The sequence below is a fragment of the Colletotrichum siamense genome (genome assembly GCF_013390195.1).
Source record: "Colletotrichum siamense strain Cg363 chromosome Unknown KSG_Cg363_contig04, whole genome shotgun sequence".
Lineage (NCBI taxonomy): Eukaryota > Fungi > Ascomycota > Sordariomycetes > Glomerellales > Glomerellaceae > Colletotrichum > Colletotrichum siamense.
Window position 1 is genome coordinate 3,041,057 of NW_023501017.1, and position 20,238 is coordinate 3,061,294.

General features: G+C 48.0%; 2 protein-coding genes across 2 annotated transcripts; both read left to right on the plus strand.

Annotated features, from left to right (window-relative positions):
- Positions 1-5,022: 5,022 nt before the first annotated feature.
- NTO1 (NuA3 HAT complex component NTO1) lies at positions 5,023-8,783 on the plus strand (the record flags this gene model as incomplete). The annotated part of the gene is made up of 3 exons (XM_036638580.1): positions 5,023-6,492; positions 6,546-7,582; positions 7,634-8,783. The coding sequence occupies 3 exons, from the start codon at positions 5,023-5,025 to the stop codon at positions 8,781-8,783; spliced, it is 3,657 nt and encodes a 1,218-aa protein (XP_036496026.1).
- A 10,210-nt stretch (positions 8,784-18,993) lies between these two features.
- On the plus strand, positions 18,994-20,209 carry bimG (Serine/threonine-protein phosphatase PP1; the record flags this gene model as incomplete). Its single annotated transcript, XM_036638581.1, has 4 exons — positions 18,994-19,173; positions 19,271-19,672; positions 19,753-20,052; positions 20,111-20,209. 4 exons carry the CDS (start codon positions 18,994-18,996, stop codon positions 20,207-20,209), a joined length of 981 nt encoding a protein of 326 aa, XP_036496023.1.
- Positions 20,210-20,238: the final 29 nt, after the last annotated feature.

The following is a 20,238-nucleotide window of genomic DNA, read 5'->3' on the forward strand; positions in this document are numbered from 1 at the left end:
TTTCCACTAGACTGCTCTAAGAAACAAGTGACTTTAGCTACCAGATGCTTGGAATTTGTTGTGATTCAGTGGATGGTCCGTATTGTAAAGTGAAAGTCGCCTCCGGCTTAGACTTAAGTTGAGCCAAGGCAGGAGATTTAGCTGGAGTTCATGACAAGGTGCCGGATGAACGACACTAGTGCTTTTATTACCTTATGAGAGGCCTCGAACTTTCCATCAATGGATTATTTATGATCAATTTCGCTTGAAAGTAACAGCAAATTCCGATGGCTTGCTTTAGATTGTCGCATCCGCTACTTTACAAGGAGTCAGACCGCATCTTCGCCCATACGCAAGGCCAATTTGCCAGCACATAGCTTCCGGCACTGGAGAGTTTCGTGCGATGACTTTGCGGTTCCGCAACTGGTTTCTGAAGTCGGGCTCGGGAGTGGAGAGGTCACGGCTCTACTCGTATCTCTTGAACAATGAAAACGTGTCTGCGTGACTGACGACTGGATACCCATCAACTTATTGCTGATAGAGACGGACGAAGATTGCGCTATCAATTCCCGTGCAACACAATTAGACTAGACAGTCGTGGCTTGTGAAAAGGGAGCCCTAGGGCAACATGATACGGCACATTTCAGCAAATACGTCCTACAAGGTAGCCGATTTATAACGAATCCAAGCTCTTGAGTGCTGTACTCATTTAAGTACCTTGAACAGACAGTCTAAGGTGTGTTGCAGAAAACATAGATAGAATAGTTGGGGGGAGTCTTGATAGACTTAGTCTCACTGTCGAGCAATATATCCGATAACTATATGCTACTGACTGCGCATCTTGAAGTTTTCAGGATCTAAGTACGTATAGTATCGAAGTGAAATTGAAAATGGGCACAGACTGGCTGTCTGCCGGGACTCTTGAACATCAGACAGAGAGTCGACCTCATTCTTAGTATTGTCCAACCTGTTATGAGTATTCGATGGCTATTCACTCTGAATCTGATTTTTTCTCGTGCCATTACTAGCCTTCCTCTCTTAGCCCGATTGATGGCAATCACAGGACCAGGCATTCACAGCACATGGGACCTCGGAACATTTGTGGTTGTGCGTGGTGAGATCACCCGAAGCTATATTGCGTGAGAATATATAGCAAGAGTCATTACGCTGTTGAAACCGCTAGATGGTACGGTATGATAACAGTGAACACGCATCACGGGTTGCAATGCTTACCTACCTGTTTGCGAGTGCTCAATGTCATCGAATACTTTGACTACGCGCAGAGAGAACGCTCATGGATCATCAACGGCTTCAAGATGCACCAAAAAAATGACAAGAGAATATAAGACATCAGTTGCATTGGGAAGGGGTCTCAGTTGCCCTCCTCAATGCAACATAAGGTGGCTTTGCGCTTCACGGGATAGCAAATGTCGATTCCTCCCTAGTCGAGAATATAAACCTCAGATCTCCGGGTTACCCCAGGAGGCCTCGTCGCCTTGAGTCCAGATCGTCACTTGCCACCGATGGCAGCCAACGCAATCGGCAATATCAATTCCATTCCGGAAAGCTATAAGGGATTATGAAATGTGAAGCGATATTGCGTTGTCACACATTCACACCTGTAGGAAGGAGCAACGGAGGAGCATTACGGTAAGACAAAGAAGAAAGGACAGAGCTAACGAAACCTTTGTGATGATGCTGGCAAGGAATAAGCTCATCGAGTGCAATCAGCTCTATCAGTCGTCAGACATCAATAGAATCACCTCCCAAATACACCACCGACTAGAGATGAAATAGACGATGACATGATAGACAGTCTATATTCGATTAACAATCAGTCTAAACGTCGACAGCACCAAGGCCAGTTATCTCACGACGGATTATTCTCAGCAGGATAATCTCTACTTCTGCTCGACAGATCAACTGGACGATCATTTGCTGGATTGAAATCACAGCCGCCGGCCACGATCGGAATATATACTCTCAAGTACGATACCTTACGTGCAGAAAACATGGTCTTGATCATGAGTCACAGCTGCGAGGCTTGCGTTTGCCCTACGATTTGGATAGGAGGATCGGACGATTGAACGTTTTTGCATGAGAATCTGGTTACTTGCCATGCAGTCCGACAGACTTCAACTGCAGAAAAATCAGCGCCGCTCATTGGATCAGAGGACACCCGACTTTCTCCTGCGGAAAGCGAACCCCAGGCGACAGAGCCTGCCGAGCCTGAATAAGACAAGCATTTCCAGCAGTTAAGCCCGCCGTCCGGGAAGAAGAAACTTGCCATTGGGTTTCCATGGGTGCGATCGTCTCGCCACTAAAAAGGAAACACCAGCCCATGTCCGAGACCAAATTAGCTGAAGGCGACGTAGCTTTTCGCTTGTGTATGATGTTAGCAAGCGAGAAATATGAACGTTAATGAACATGCGGACGTCTGGACTGTGCTGGGGATTTCGGGATCGGTATAACCCCGAAAGTCCACGGCCGCCAAGAGGGCGGCAATCGCCTGCCGCTCTGAGAAGACGATCACTCCGGATTCGTGAGCTGTTGCTGGAATACTGCAATTGCTCCCAAATGTTTCGTTCGTGGCTCATGAGTTTCCCATTGAAGACGACTGCAGCATCGACGCCGCATCCTGCATTTAGCATTGTTTGACGTGGTTGCGAAAGACAGAACCCCCCTCGGCTTCCCGGCTGGAAAGACCGCGTTTTTTTGATCAAGCTGCATCATGCGAATAGAACATTCTTCTACCCAGGTTATGGGGCTAAAGTATTCCTTTCTCTTTTGCCCAGGCATCGGACCAGCTCGTCTGAAACCACAGCCCGATCGCATGGCGTTTGACGTGACAAACTCATAGTATTCATGACGAATGGCACTTTTCCAGTGATGGCGGCGGGGAGATTCACTCCCGAGTCTGACCAGCGAATGGTTGGGAGAGCGAGGGTGAGATGAACCGACAGCAGCGATTCGATGATGTATTGGGGTCCCACAGGTGCAAAACTGACGGAGAATTCCCCACCACCGACCCGGCCAGACCGACTCGCCGACCTTGACGGTGAATTTTGAGTCGCTCTGAAGATCACTTGAAATAAAGAGGTTGGATATTATCGAAATAATTTGCATGAGAAATAGAACTGCGCTAGGTCAAGCTGCTGAAGCGGTGAAGGAGCGAAGGACCGTGGCGATAAGTCGCTTGAACTGATTTGATCAGAATGAGTACGAGATTAAGGTAAGAGATTAGTGCATTCAGAACGATCAGCTGTTTCGCGGGTGAATGGGGTTGTGAAATTTCGAATGAAATGTGCCTCTCGGTTAGGGTGTTGAATTTGCTCGACCGTAGAACACCATGCTGAAGTTGGTGACACTCGCATTCGCTCGTGATCAAACGGTAAGAGTGAGACGAGCGAAGCAGGACATGCAAAGAATTGAGAAGGCATAGTTGGACACCCACTCGAACAAGCAACTTCGCTGGATTGGTCGGCGGTTGTCAGCGCTGGTGATTTGCGGTGGTTTCGGTGTTGGGTGGAATCGTCGGTCGGATTGGGGGCGACGATGAGTGCGGAACTCCAGCCCTCAAACAGTCGCAAAGAATGAATGGACGAAGACAGGAGGAGCACGTCGCTTGGTCAAATCCAAGTAGCGGTGTGCGGAAACACCGTGTTGACGGAATCCGGTCGAGGGCTGAGTTTAAGGTTGAAATCCGGCTGATCACGAATAAAATGTCCGAGGGGCGGCGGACTGGGGGAGTGAGTGTCGCCTGCGAGATCTGCCAAAGCCAATTCAATCAGAGCTTTGTGACAAGACAACACCGAGCTGACGTCGGACCCTGAATAACGGCGTGTGTCAAACAGGGAGGCCATGTGGTGGTGGGTTAGCGGTGGCCGATCGAGGAGGGGCGGCAAGGCACATTGGCCGCCGCTTGGCCGCCTCGGGAAGGGACCCGGAATTGTGGGGAGGGATCCCGGGGTAGCTAAAGATGCGGTGACATCAACGTCGGTCGCAACTTTGAAGAATGAGGGCGCTCGTGAGGGAGGAGTATGCGCTGGCATGCGCCGCACATTTGATTGGGTCGCAGAGCTGCAGGATATAGAATTGGATCTCGACAGAATATGCGACGTTCTAGTCTGAACTTGGATGTTGATGGACAAGACGCAGGGTACTCTTTTCATATACACGTTCGACATTTACTGGTGTCTTATTGACCGTGAGCGTCGCAGAACAGAGTGCTGTTTCCGGAAATGTGTTGTGGTGAGATGCGCTCGAATACACTTGCATGGGAAGGCAGGTAACCACTACCAAGCAGCTGCGGCAATGGTTGCGACGGCCGATCGCAGCGATACATGGGTTAGGTGAATGACGAGCCGGTCGAGGCGAGATGAACGACGAATTGTCGCACTGACTCCGGCGGAGCCAGCGCCGAGGAATTGGAGGCGATGGGATGGTCCTTGGTGTAAAGCGTCGAAAAGACCCGACTGTGAAGGCAGAGTGGCTGCGCCGGGTTTGGAGCGACGGGACCAGGAACAGTGGCCCGCCCAGGATCAAGTCAATCTGATAAAGTGTCGGACAGCAGGCCAATCACGATGGGCAGAAGCAAGTGCTAGTGCGGAGGTGGATGCGGGTGCGGCTGCCCCCCCAAAGGGTGAAGCGAACCCCAACCACTAACAGCGGCCCTTGTCTGATACCCGCGGATGACTAATGGCGCGTGCCCCCTGCGGCTAACAATGGCTGTCGGGTCCGTGCGTTTCAACTTCACGCGTTCTCTGTTTTTCGCAGGAGTAACTGTGAGCCGCCAGTTCGACGTCACCTCCTCTCCTGATGATTTTTCAAACTCGATCTCACCTCAGCATCACCTTATTGACCGCACTGTAACCCTGTTGCGTGCCGGAGAATCGTGCGCGGAACCGTTTCGCCAATGCCCCGCCCCTTCCTTCAGCCGCAAAACCACTCCGCGCGCCACCTCCTGACGCGGTGATTCTCGACACACTTCCCCTCCGCGAGCCATCGAAATCGATCCAAAACAAGGGATAAGAATCGCAAGAGATGGCGCCGAAACCTTCTACTCCGCGCCGTCCACCTACTGGTAGAAAAAGAGGAAGACCCCCCGGAACCACCAACGCTGCTCGCATTGCGCGCGAGCTCGGCGCTTCCCCCGCAGCTCCCTCCAGCCGACCTTCGCGCGAGCTCACCACACCATCCGCAGTCCCCATGACCGAACCACCACCCAAAAGGAGGCGATACATTCCTGGCGGCGCCGGCGGCGGTGGTCGTTTCATCGATGATGATGGAACCGAAACACCCATCACAGTGCGAAGACAGCCAAGGGAGCCGCGCAGCGTATCCGCACTGGTTCCTCGACGAGAGCGAAGTGCCAGAATACGAACCGCCGCCGATCGAGACGAGATGGAATTCAGCTCTGCGGCTGCCGTTGCCGCCGCCGTTGCCGAGAACGAGGGATACAAGCCCCGAGAGGAGCGAGGCTGGGAGGAGTTCCACCCCAAGCTCGATATTGATGCCACCTTTATGGTCTTTCGCTCCGAGGAGGTTGATGGCCTGCCTCTACCAGTCGTAAAGTCGCCTCCCGGCACCCCGAGTATTGCCCGGCCATCTACCCCGATGAACGGATCCAGCACGCCCTTGAAGGAGATGAACCCAGCTTCGACAGGCAATACCCCAGCTCCGCAAACGAACTCATACTTCGCGCTCGCCAATGGGGCTGAAACTCCGCAGAAACGACGAACCAGACCGCCTCGCGAATCCGTGTCTTTTCTCAGCCGAGATTTAGCGCCAGTGTCGACCCCGAAGGTACCGCAAGTCCTCCCGATCCGGAACCAAACACCAAAGGAGCGCCTAGACTTGAAGGCGCCCTCATACCGAAGATCAGACCAGGTCGAACAATTTGAAAGCAAGAGCTTTGGCCAGGCGCGCTATGTCGACAAGTCGATGATGAATGTTGGCTACCAAGAAACCGATCGATACATTCGCCCCGATGGCAGGCTCATCAAGGCCGCAGAACCAAATCTGGAAGAAGACGAGCAGTCGGCAATCAAGCCCGATGGCGAAGTCATCCCGACTGGTGGCACCAATGTTGGCCGTGTTGAATACGACATGGACGAACAAGATGACCAGTGGCTCGAGGTGTACAACCGAGACCATCGCAAGGCCCAAGACCTCGAGATCATTACCCGCGAAGTATTTGAGATTGCCATCACCAAGATTGAGAAGGAGTGGCACGCCTTGGAAAAGCGAATACCGAAACCTAACCCAAAACCTCCGCAGACGCATCGTCCGCGCTCTAGTTCAGCTGCGGCCGTTAATGGCGAGCCTCAAGTCGGAGAAGAGCAGGATAGCAAGTGTGCGATATGCGACGATGGCGATTGTGAAAACACCAATGCCATTGTGTTCTGCGATGGATGCGACCTTGCGGTTCACCAAGAATGCTACGGCGTACCCTTCATTCCCGAGGGACAATGGTTATGTCGGAAGTGCCAGCTTATTGGGCGCGGTGTTCCGGTCAGTCATATTTTCCGCTCTCGAGACTTGCAAAGACGCTAATCCGTGTATAGACTTGCATATTTTGTCCCAACACCGACGGTGCTTTCAAGCAGACTAACTCTAGTAAATGGGCTCATCTGCTTTGCGCCATGTGGATTCCAGAGGTGTCCTTAGGCAACGCCACCTTCATGGAACCTGTCATGGACGTGGAAAAGGTGCCAAAGACGCGCTGGAAGTTGAATTGCTACATATGCAATCAGAAGATGGGTGCTTGCATACAATGCAGTAACAAATCTTGCTACCAAGCGTTCCACGTCACATGCGCCAGGCGGTCACGACTTTTTCTTAAGATGAAAAACAGTCACGGAGCTCTTGCGGTTCTTGATAACAGCATGGTCCTCAAGGCATTCTGCGACAAGCACTGCCCCCCTGATTATACCAAAGACAACGGAGTCGCACAGGCAGCGCGGGAAGCTAAGAAGTTCTACAAGCGAGCCATGAAGGGTCGGATATGGGCGGACAGTCAGGCAGCAGCTCATACTCTGGCTGCCAATCATCGTCACGCATTGACGGAGCATCCGCCAGACGAGAGCCAAATGACTGGCGCCAAATTCGCGTCCTACGTTGCTGGAGGGGACAAGAAGAAGGGGCAACCTGCGAAGCAGATTTGGAAGCTGCCATCGGGTGCACCCATCATCCCTCAAGCGGTCTTTGATATTGTCGAGCAAGCACTGTCGAGATTCCCCTTCCGCAAGCGCAAAGATTTCGTAAGCGAAGCTTGCCGCTACTGGACACTGAAGCGCGAAGCTCGTCGTGGCGCTGCCTTGCTCAAGCGTCTGCAATTGCAGATGGAGACATTCTCGTCAATGGAGCTGACAAGACGGAACTTCGCACAGATGGGACCTTCGGGCAAGACCAGGCTTGCCAGGCGAATCGAATTCGCCGAGACATTACTAAAGGACCTTTGGGAACTCAAGACTCTTTCGGAGAACGTCGTGCAGAGGGAGCAAGAGAAGCTCGAGGCGGCAGAGCTCGAGCAAGAATTTGTGGATACTTGCTACTTTCCGATTGCGAAGCAGCTTGTTCCTGTGGTCGAGCGAGCCATGTTGTAAGTGCAATCCGGGGCCACTATGGAATCTTTTACTAACCAAGAATGTAGTCTCGACAAGAACATTTTCAAGGAAGGTTTGTTGGAACTCCAGGACAAACTGGAGCAGCGCTTCTACACCAACACATTGGTGTTCACACACGACCTGTGTGAAGTGATCAACGTGGGCATCAACACCGAACCTCCTGCCCTCGAGGAGGAACCACTTTCGCCCGTGAAACAGAACTTCCATGATCCAAGGCAAAGGAAGGCGCTCGGAAAACGAATACTGAAGGACGTGCAGCCACGGCTGGAAGCGGCCCTCAGGACGGAAGCTGATATCACACACAAACCACTGGACACCTTGACGAAAGAACTTGAGGGCATGTTGGAAGCCAGCATCGAGTTCCGTCAGCCATCGATTACTGTCTCGCGCGCAGAAGAGAGCACAGAACCAAGCCAGGACACCATCATGGTGGACGCTGCCGACGAGGCGGTATCAGCATCGGAACCTAGGCCTGAGCCTGGACCTGAACAAAAGCAGCAGGAGTCAGAAGATCTGCAGATCACAGTGGCTAGTGAGGAGAGCGTTGCGAAGGCCAAGGAGGAAGAAGACATCATGAGACCTCCAGACGATGATGAGATGGATGTAGATGCTGAAGGCGAAGACGACGATGAGGGCAATATTGAAGTCAACACGTCGACTCTGGAGAAGCCAAACGACGTGCACTCATCCAACTCATCAGTAGCAGGCCATGAGGGTAACGGAAAGGCGGCAGACAAACCGGAGACCATCGTGCCAACGATTGTCCCGCCACCATCCGACACACCCCCAGAAACCAACGGCTACGTCTCCATCGCTAGGCCATCACAACCGGCGCCCCCGACACCACCGCAGTCCAACGGCAGTCTCGGCAACGAGTCGACAGACCCGCTCTCCGAGGGCGGCGTGCCATGGTACTTCAAGGAGTTCAAGCCGAAGGGTACTACCATTGTTGAAGAGCAGTGGGCTGGCCGCGAAGCTCTCCGCAGTCTTAGTGAGGACTTGACGGACATGGACGAACAAGAGCTTGAGGGTCTCGCTTTCGACGTCGAGGACAGCACTATCACTGCTTCGCCGACCGTCCCTGGCGAGATCACTGCCGATACGATCGTCAGTAAAGCCAAGTCCAACAGCAAGGTGCGCAAGCGCACGAGCGCCCGGTCGTCCAGAAGGCGTTGAACCACATTTTTTCCTTCCTACTCTCCGTTGCGGATGAGAGAGCGGGACAGTACGCGAGTGACGAAGCTGTGTTTTTACGAAATTGTATTTGTATACCTACCTTGTTTATTTCCCCCCCTTTTCTCCCCCGACCGTCACGATTACCCGCCCATTCTATCTGGCGCCCCGGCGTCTTATCCAGCAGCTTTTCCTTTTACTATTCACCCTTATCCTTTAACTACCCACGCGTCTCTATAGCGTCCCCTAGTCTTCTTTTCTCAACATGACAACTTGTCATCTTTTTTTGCTGGGCTTGAGGCGTTTAGAAATGGTGGGGGGAGGAGAGAGAACACACATTCGAGACCCTTTTGAAGTTGGGGCTGGGTCTTGAGTTTTTTGGCCAAAGAGATGAAAAGATTAGCCGCATTACATCCACTACGCAACGAGACACACAAACACACACACCACTACCCATGGGTTTCTTTTCCGACTGGCGTTCTGAGGGTTCGGCTGGATGTGGGCAACCAGTGTTTATATTTCTAATCACGAGACCCAACATCGGGAACGACGATGCGACTTTTTCCTCTTGATTGCTTTTGAACTGATGTTTTGACGTGGTTTGAGTTGAGTTCCTGTGGTATGAGACAAATGCAAGTGGCCCCCGTTTTTCTTTTGCGCGCGATATATACTACCGTAGTTGAACGTGGGAGAGAGAAAAAAAGTCAAGGAACATTTTTCTCGATTTGTTCGACAATGCCTATTGAGTCTCTGGTGCCTGCTTGCCTTGCTTTGTGACGCGCATCTGGTTCCTGTGCAAGCGATCCTGACCTCCGTATATGCATATGATCCGAGTCTTGGGATGCTGAGACTTTTATTGGATTTTGCTCGCGGGCAGACGACTACGTGAAAGCTATTCTAATTATTATTCCTTTTCCCCCCTTGCCGTTACATAGTATATGCTCATCATCGTCGTGTTTGTTACTTTGCCAATGTCCTGTCATCATAGCCAGAGGCATCCGCCCATGGTGCCTGGGTTACTGAGCACCAAAGTTCAGGAACTTTGCAAATGGTACACTTTCCCGCGAATCACACAAACACTACAACATGTCACGAGCGGCCTCCAACGTGCACTTCCGCAAGCTTAATCCGCCGAAGAAATGCAGAAAATATCGTCCACTTGCAGAGCCGCTGACGAGCTGGTCACCCTGCCTACCACAGTAAGCATAGCGGTGAGTTTACTCTTTGCGACATTATGGGGGAGTCAACAGGCGACGAATCAGAAAAGGAGGGACCTCAAAAAGTCTACCGGCAACTCGATCAGCTGAGCACGCATCGCCCGCAATACCTCAACGGAAGGGCCTAATGGGAGGGTGGGCATCGCTGCCTGGGCACACGTCGATATAGAGGAGAACTGGGGAGGAGGGGGGGAGCACTAAGGGTTCGCTGCCACGTCGCTCAGGATGTGTCGTGGGGGGAGCGGGAGGGGAGGGATGAAGGTGCACACAGCCAGTGAGTTGAGGTGGGCATGTGGTGGTGGTGGTGGTGGTGGTGGCTTTGGACTTTGGAGTCTTGAACCAATGTCCACCGCAGGACTGGATGTTGAATGTGGGATCGGACGTCGCGGGGCAGTCATGTGACGTCTTGCCTGGAAGATAGGGGATTAGAATTCGTTTTCTGCTGGAGAATGGGAGCATCGAAAACGCGGCATTAGGCCCTGATCTGCCATATTCTCATGTTTTTAACCCCTTAAGAGCTCTACTTCGGAGGCGTAGATATAGCATATATACTACCGCTAAATTAATATTAGCTAAAAATATTAAAGTAACTATAAATAATAAATATCTTACTAACCCTTTATACTTAAATAAATATAGAATCACTAATATATAGTTTTAGCTACCTAAATTTGCTAATTTTAATATTAAATACTTAGATCTTATATTTTCTAAGCGTACTCTTATATATTAAAATAATCTATAAAATAAACTATAATTTTAAGTATTTTAATAATAATAAAAGCCTTCTTAATATATAGGAGATAGTACTTAATAAGATCTAAATAGCTAAGTCTTCCCCTTTTAATTTAGAGGATAAGGGACTTCTTATTAATAAGCTTTTATTTCTATTAATACTTAGTTAATTTAGCCTTAGTTAGTTAACTTAGTAAAGTTAGATAAGTAAAAAAATATATTAGATACTAGCCCTCTATAATAAGTTTTTATACCTCACTCTTAAATACTAATAAAGTAGTATTATTATAAAAATAGTAATATTAGAGAAGCTAATAAGTATTATTCTACCTATTTTAATAGTAAAATTCTTAAGAAACTTCTTCTCTATTAAAGCTCTTATTAATAAATATAAAGCTATTTATACCTTATTTAGGAAGGTTAAAATATTAATAAAACTCTTTAGCGTTAAGTATAATAATAAATTAAGTAAAATCTTAATAACTTAAGAGCGCTAATATAACTAATATACTATATATTTAGGCTACTAATAGGTAAAGTAGTATAGTCTACTTAGTATAGAGATATTTTTAGAGTTAATTTAGCTATTAGAGTTAATAACTAGTGAGAATATTATAAAGGTAAGAGATATACTCCCTTACTAACCTACTATATATAAAGAGGTAAGTAAGCTTATAAGCTAGTTAGTAAGAGTATTAATAACTAAGGTAGTAGTATATTTACTCCTCTTATAAGCTACTATAGTATTAAGTATAGTACTACTTATTACTATATAAATACTTATTATAATATTAAATAATTATAGCTATAAGTAGATAAGTTAATAATAAGATCTAAATAAGATTAAGGTAGTAAATAGTAATATTAATATTTACCTAATTTTAGAAAACGTTATAGCTATACTACTAGTAAGAAAGAGGAAAGATAGTTATATATTAGTAATAAACTATATAAATAAGTATATAAAGTAGATTTTTACTAATAAGTACTATTAGTATCTTATTAGCTTTAATAATATTTAGAAAGTAATTAATATATATTAGACCTTACTTAAAGTTAACTTTAAGTTAAAAGGAGTTATTAATACCTTAAACTTCTTCTTAATAATAATAATAAAAGTAGTAATATTTAATAGCTTATAAGAAAAGGATAATAAACTATTATTCTTATAAAGTAATAATATTAATTAAGTTAATCTTAGTAGTAGGGTTTTTATATCTATAGAGTGAGGAAGAAAGTTATAGAAGTTAATATTAAGGTAAAGTTAAGAGGGGTAATAAGGTTAAAGTTAATATTAATATTAAGAGGGTTAGAGGGCGCTAAATAAGCTAAATATTTACTTATTAAAAGTAGTTACTATTAAGTATTATAAAACACTAAATTAATTAACTATATAGTAATTTACTCTAATTTTTACTATTATAACTTATCCCTCTACCTCTTAAGATATTATTAATATGCTTCCTATAGCTATATAATAAGATTAAAGTAAATTTTATACTTAGGTCTCTTACTTACCTATAATCTTACTTAATTTTTAGCCTTTTTAAGAGCCTCTACTTACTACGTATTAATAATACATAAGCTATTAGATTTCACTAAAAAGTTCTATACTACTATTATAACGTATATAATATTAACCTAGGTTATAAAGTTATATTTAGCTATATTCTTACCTCTTATAATCTTAAATTTTCACTTTACTAAGCTAAAGACCCTCTTAATAATACTTTTTAGCTTTATATAAGTGAGGTTATATAACTTCTTTTTTAATTATAGCTTTATATTTAACTTAAAGTAGTTATAAAAGTAGTATCTCTACTTAATAAATAGCATAATAATATTAGTATTACTTTTACTAAAACTAATATTAATAAGATAAAATTAACCTACCTCTACTCTAAATAATCTTATAAAGGTATAACTAAGTAAGGTTTTATTATTTATATTACCCTCTATACTAATAAATATATATAAGAAAGTATAATTAAACTTTACTATAATAAAGATATTCTATAAGATATTACCTTTTTAATTAAAAAACCTCCTCTACTAACTAGCTAGTATATAAATAAGGATTAATATCTTATTAATAGTATTAATATACTTATTAAAAATAGTATTCTTAGTATTAAGCTTAATATCTAATAAGATATATAATTCTAATAGTAAAGTTACTACTTTTTTATAGAAGCTAATAAAGGTGTTAATTATAGTATAAAAGCTTCTTAATACTATATTTTATAATATTTTAAATTAATAGGTAGTATTATACTAAAGCTCTTTAAATACTAAGATATATAGTATAATTAATAACTTATACTTAACTAATTAGTATTAAGTATTATTAACGTTATACTAATATAGCTAGTATATTAATAAGTTAAATATTTATTTTAATAGTTAGAAAGTATCTTTAAACTTAATATTAAACCTAATAAGTAAAGTTTTAGTAATTTAGGTAGCCTTAATAACCCCTCTAAGGTAGATTATAATCTACTTAAATATTACTAAATTAACCCTATTATTATTATTATTATTAATAATATTATTAAAAGTAATAATAATAAAAATAGCTATTTATACTTTATTAAAGCTATTATTTATTACTAATTTAAAAAGCTTATAAATATCTATCTTAAGCTTACTATATTCTATAATAAATAAAAGATTAGTTTCTATTTAAAGTCTTTATATTAATAGACTTATTAAGTATTTTATAATAAAGAATATCCCTCTTTAATATCCTCACTAGTTTCTCTATTACTACTATAATTTTAAAATCTTATTCTATAAAACTAATACTACTTTTTTTATTCTATAACTTTATAAATAGAAAGCTAAATAACTAAACTTCTCTAAGTAGTAAAAGTATTAATCCTATTACTTAATAGCTAATTTTTAGTATAATATAATAACTAGAGGGATCTAAGTATCTATATATATCGTTTTAGCTTCTTCTTAAGTTATATAGTAAAAAATAAGCTTAAAGTGGAATAGCGCAGTAAAAAATAGCATTTTTGCTTATTTTATGCAGCTGTGGCGAAGGCGCTAGAAACACAAGAATATGGCAGATCAGGGCCTTACCTGGGTTATGTCCGTCGAATGGTCGTCATTGAATGGGCCGGGATGAAGCGGAGCGGTGGGGTGAGATTGCTGGGGCAGAAAATCAGACTCCGCCCGATCTCCAAGGCCCGGCGCCAATTGGACAGCGGATTGCCTGAGGACTGCCTGGACCACCACCATCCACGTCCACGGTCCAGTGTCCCCTCAGCTCGCCCTCCTTTGTCGGCTGGTAGCGGCCGGCTCTCCACTGCCTTGACAGCATTCAGATGGAGGGGTAGGCCCAGACCCAAGAGCCACTTCGGTGCCGGCCGCGGGGCAGAGTCAGGCACTCAGTCAGTCGGTACGGTGAGAGGATGGCAAGGAAACCGCGCTGCACGACATGGCACTGACGCACTCTCCGTCCATGTTGTACGTCGGTCGTCCTTGGTGCAGGCAGACTGGCAGGCAGACATACGCATGCTTTTGGTCGACTGACGTAGCCAGCCTCCATCTACTGTGGCATACACGCCTCCCCGCCGCTCTCACGACCGTTCCTATCCACACCTGGCGGAGTCTGTCATGTTCTCTGCCGTTCTGCGTCGGTTGTGCGGGTGAGGTCCATCTGGTCGCATCGACTGTGTACGGCGTATTGCTTGAGAGGGGGGGCATGGGATGGGACGTCCCGAGCGACGTAAAGGATCAGGTGAAGTATTTGTAAGGCCGCGTAGTTCTGCGCCCCTTCTGACTGGGAAAATTCAAGTCTTGGAATTTCGGGTGATGACTCTCCAGAGCGCCCGTGCAAATCATCGCCCTGACCGCTTCACGTCTTGGTCACCCAAACCTTAGGTGCCGTGGCTGTCGCCCGCAGCCTATGGTTAGAGACCGGGTGCTTACTGGACGAGAGAACAAATAGGCGTCGAGCCGGTGAAGCGGAAGTGGTGGGTTGACCTATCTTAGCCGGGTGACGGGCCCGTCCGATCAAGAATCCTGCTTGGTGTGCTTGATAGTTGGCTGGAAAACCGACAGGCTTATCCAGCCTGGATACCGAAGGATTTGCCTCGAGTTGTCGTTTCATCAAAAGGCTCGCCTTGCCTGAACACGGTGGCTTGGTTTTTTTCTCCCATGTGTAGTTGTACGTCTGACGCGTCTTGTCCACCAGTGGCCCCAAGCTGCCAAAGTTTCTTCGCAGAGTCATGAGTTGGGCCATGGCAGTCTTGCTCGGCGACATCTTCTCTGCTCTTGGGAAGTGCTATACGGAGCAACAAGGCGGAAGGCGGTGACGGGTGCGTGAGTGGGTGAAGCAAAAGGCAAAGAGTGTCTTGCATCGACACGGCTTGTTATTGACTCAGCTGATCTGCCCCAGATACTGAGTCTCACTCCAAGATGGCCGTGCCACGCGGGGAGCCTAGGAGAATTTTCTTGGCGTCGTTTAGGCAGTGGGATGGAAGAGCAGACGGAGAGTTCGGGCGTTGTGTAGTTGTTTACAGTGGGCATGCTGCCAGTTGCTTTCTTAAACACAGCGCGATGGACGGCAGCTGCGTACTGGAGTGTGACACGGGGGAAGCTCTGCATGTCCTTGACACATCTATGGGACTGCGTCTTCTGCATGTTCCGTGCCGGAAGCCCGTGGGATTTGTAGAAGGCGATGCAAAAGCGTACACAGGTGCTGTAGCGTGCGACGACGGGCTGATTGACTTTCCAGTGAGGCCAGAAAACGTTGACTTTGGGTCAGCATGTTGGGGAAGGCTTCAGATGAATGCGGTGTGGTCTCAGGGAGGGCTGTCTCTGGTGCGGGTAACAAAGCAGACCATCCGAGAAAGGGTTCTTGAGAGGCCAATTCGGGGTGGGACCCTGATGATCATGGTGTTATAGTTGAGATGTGACACTCGGGATCTGGTTGCGAACAGAGACGGGGACGTGGAAGGGAGATGCCGAGGAGTGGCGGAACGCTGCAAGGATGGGATCGTTTGCGAGGGCCGTCGGACGGTGTCATGGAAACAAATTGCTGGAGCTGCAAAAGGTTGATCGCTGCTGGTTCTCGGTCTCATCTGGCAGGCCGGCTCATTGTCGCAGAGGTTGTAGGTTCGCAACGCGTAAATGCCGAAGCTATGATACCGAAGTCCACGGTGGAAAATATATGTTCGGGTTCATTGCTATCCTTTCTTTGCTTTTTCGTCGAGCCAGATGGCAGTCACGTCTATGAAATAAAAGAAAGGTGCACCGCACCCGGGGAAAGAAGCACCAATGGCCAAAGGCAGGAATCAGGTTTGGCAAGGAAAGATCCAACACAGTCAGTGCCAAGATGTGTGAAAGGCAAAGCTTAACAATCCCCCAACCGAGCGCCTGTGCCAGAGACAGAATTTGGCTGCGCAGGGAATGCGTACGTGAGGAAGGGGTGATGGACTTGAGAAGCAGCTGTTGAATCAGAATCCCATGATTCGACTTTACTTGTTGTCATTGACAGGATGTATAAAATCTCCTTAACAACCGGGCTACTTTTGTACCAGGCAGGTAAGGTGAGTGAGTAAGCAGGCAAGGCAAGGGCAAGGGCGGCCGCATTGCGCCGGGGCTTCACGGAATACGGATACACAAACGCGGACTCGACTCGGACGGACGGGAAGCTCATCTAAGATTCTCAGCCCGAGAGCCCAAGTTCATGTTGCAAGGACCATGAATTTGGGTGTTTCTGCCCGAATGGGCAGGGAAAGGGAGCGACGGGAAATGGGAGAAACATGGCAGCCCGGGGGCCATGGTCATCGTGGACATGAACAAGAGCCCGACGGGAGAGTGGGACTCGGACCCGTGCTGCTCATGCTGCCAAGGGGGGAGGGGACCCGGAAAGCAGCCAGAGATTCGGAGTGTCTGGGTAATGGGTAATGGAAGGGGGAGGCTGAGTTCATGGGGTCGAGGACTAAGGCGACTGCTTGGTGCACTAAGCCCGTATCTTGGGTAAGGCAGGGTCAGTGGTATGGGTTGTGGAATGCGGTACGCGGGAGACTTTTTTAGCAACAGCTCCAATTCCAGCTCTACCTTAGCTCCAGCGGGCCCGGCCTTGACCTCCAGTGGGCTTTTTCATCTGGGCATCTGCCAGGGACGCTAGTGTAGGCGCTCTCAGGGCTGCGAGGGACTGTCCACCCGGCTGCCCTCCAGCAAGCAATAAGTTCTGGAAGAAGACACCCTTGTTTGGGGTATCAACGCGTGTAATGTACCGTCCATCCATCTCCAGTCGCCTCACCTTAAGCTTTCAGGCTCGCTGAAAGCCCCTGTGGCTCCCTATGGTTGACCCTTGCTGCCGGGACCGCGAAGCAAAGCACTGCACACGACAACAAAATGCCATGCTGGATGTACTACCTCATGTAAGTTATGGATGGAAGTCTTCGTCGTCGAGTGAATGGACGTCGGGTGCCTGCCCAACATGACTCTTACTACCTACTTAGCTTGCCGTGCGTACCTACCTACCTATTTGTAGATTGCTGCCGCTTGCCAGGTAGAATGGCGTCGGCGTGCTGAGAAACGGGCGTCTGCCTCTCTTGCAAGTAGGTAAAGTAGGCAGGTAGCTGCACGCCATCAACATCACAGTTGCTGCCGCCTGCGTAGGAGGTAGGTACATCTGTGTCCATGCCGCGCCATGCCTGCCTCCACTGCCTTACACAACACCACAACACGCTGGAGACTACCAATTACACCCGCCAGCGAGAACACACACTCGACGCGCATTCACCTCAGGGCGAGGAAACTCGACACGCACCAGAACCGCCGAAGCGGCAGCGTCGTACCTTAGCAGTAGCCGTAGCTCGTAGCTGGTCGCAACTATCCGTTGCAGGACCCGGGAAACCACGAGCACCTCAGAGAGGCAGGCAGACTCAACACAGACAGAGAGACGGGGAAAAAAGAAAAAAAAGTCTCGACCGCTCACTTACCCCAATTTTTTTTTTCCTTCAGATCTCCCTTCATTTTTTTCGGTCCTCTCTCTCTCTTCATCATCCCTGACATTTTCTCGGCCTCTTTTCCACCCCTGTCACCAGAGAAACCCTCGTCCGTCTGCCTTTCTCATCCTGCATCCGTTTCTTCCATACGCGCAGCATACTCGAGTGAATTGAGCACATCGTCTCTGCCTCACCCGAATCTCGATCTTTGGGTTGTTGTGTGTTTTTCCTTCGGTTCTGCCCAGCACCCGAGTCCATAATATACGTGCACAATCAGCAGCCGGCGATCGCATAGTGCCCATAGCACTATCCCTCTTTAACAAACCACCCCCTGTAGTACGAAGCGGCGGCCCCCCTCACGCAGCCAGCCAGAGCCAGCCCAGCGCAGAGAAAAGAGCGATCCCTCCATCTCCTCTCTTCCTGCCCGCCCGCCCACTCACTGCCACTGCCACCCATGCTGCTGCTGCTGCTCTGCTGAGTCTGCTCTCCCGCTGCTTTTTTTTGCCTGCCTTTCCGACCGAGCAGCCCGCGCCCAACACAAAACACGAAAATCCTCCCCTCAAACCCACCCTCACCTCTCCTCCCCCCAAAAGCCTCTTTTTTCCCCCACGAGGCCACCTTTTGACCCAACGGCGACGATACGTCTAGACAAGACGACAACGCGATCCAGAGATTTCCATCTCTTGAACATCATCAAAAACATCGACGATTATTCTTTCACGCGACTCCTACCTCCGCTGACGTCCGTTTTTTTCTCGGCTCCTGCTGAAAGAAGCGAAGCTATCAACAGCGACGGCCCTCTCTGCGGCGACTCCCTCCCATACCCAGGCGAACTAGATCCCCCCCCAAAGGGACGACGAAAATTTTCTCATCGACGACGAGACACCCTACCACGCGATAGAGGCCTGCGCAGATTGATCACAATCCGCCCTCTCGCCGCCGCTTTCTTTCCGACAGGAAGAGAGGCTACCCAAGAGCTGAGATCACTTCGCCGTAAGTCTTTTCGCCCCATACCTTCCCTACTTCCCCTCTCGAGCCTGCTCACCACATCACCCGCTACTTCTGGGCGCTTCGCACCACATCCCCAACAAACGCCTGTCCCATCGCGTCAAATACTAATTTCGCGTCATCAAATCAGCCCCGAGAAGTGCATCATTCCCGTAACCAGGGCACCATTATCTACGGCCGCCGCGAAAGAAAAAAAAGGGTACACTCTTGGTACACTTGCCGCACACGCGAAATCTTCTCTCGGTAACAGCGGGCCATCTTTCTGGCTGGTGAGGATAAAAGATGGCGGACCAACATGAGGTCGACCTTGACTCGATAATCGACCGTCTCCTCGAGGTTCGGGGAAGCCGCCCTGGCAAGCAGGTCCAGCTTCTTGAGGCTGAGATCCGCTACCTGTGCACCAAGGCTCGTGAGATTTTCATCTCTCAGCCCATCCTTCTCGAGCTTGAGGCTCCTATCAAGGTAAGCAACCATCACTTGACTCGTATTGGCTGCGTCACTCCCCTCGCTTTGTTTTCCCCGAGTAGCACAGACCTGCTGACGCCGACCCCTCATTCAGATCTGCGGCGATATCCACGGACAATATTACGACTTGCTGCGTCTCTTTGAATATGGCGGTTTCCCTCCTGAGGCCAACTACCTGTTCCTTGGCGACTACGTGGACCGAGGCAAGCAGTCTCTCGAGACCATCTGCTTGCTGCTTGCCTACAAGATCAAGTATCCCGAGAACTTCTTCATCCTCCGTGGCAACCACGAGTGTGCCTCCATCAACCGTATCTATGGCTTCTACGACGAGTGCAAGCGCAGATACAACATTAAGCTGTGGAAGACCTTCACCGACTGCTTCAACTGCCTTCCCATCGCCGCTATTATCGACGAGAAGATCTTCACTATGCACGGTGGTCTCAGCCCTGACCTGAACTCCATGGAGCAGATTCGCCGCGTCATGCGACCCACTGACGTATGTATTAACTTTCATACCAGGCCAAGTCTTGGATTCTCGTTCGATTTTTACAGATTATTGACATGTCATTTTCGCAGATCCCCGACTGCGGTCTTCTTTGCGATCTTCTGTGGTCTGACCCAGACAAAGATATCACTGGCTGGAGCGAAAACGACAGAGGTGTTTCCTTCACCTTTGGTCCGGACGTTGTTTCCCGCTTCTTGCAGAAGCACGACATGGACCTGATCTGCCGTGCCCATCAGGTCGTCGAGGATGGCTACGAATTCTTCTCCAAGCGCCAACTTGTTACCTTGTTCAGCGCACCCAACTACTGCGGAGAGTTCGACAATGCTGGAGCCATGATGAGCGTAGACGAGAGCCTGCTTTGCTCGTTCCAGGTGAGTGTGGCCATGTCTGTACTGCGTGGCCGAGGTTGCTGACATATCATGACACCAGATCCTGAAACCCGCTGAGAAGAAACAAAAGTACGTCCCCGGTGGTCTCGGAGGCAACAGCCGACCAGTCACATCTCCCTGGAAGTCCGCTTCCAAGTGATATCAAGAGTTTATTCCAACACAAATGCT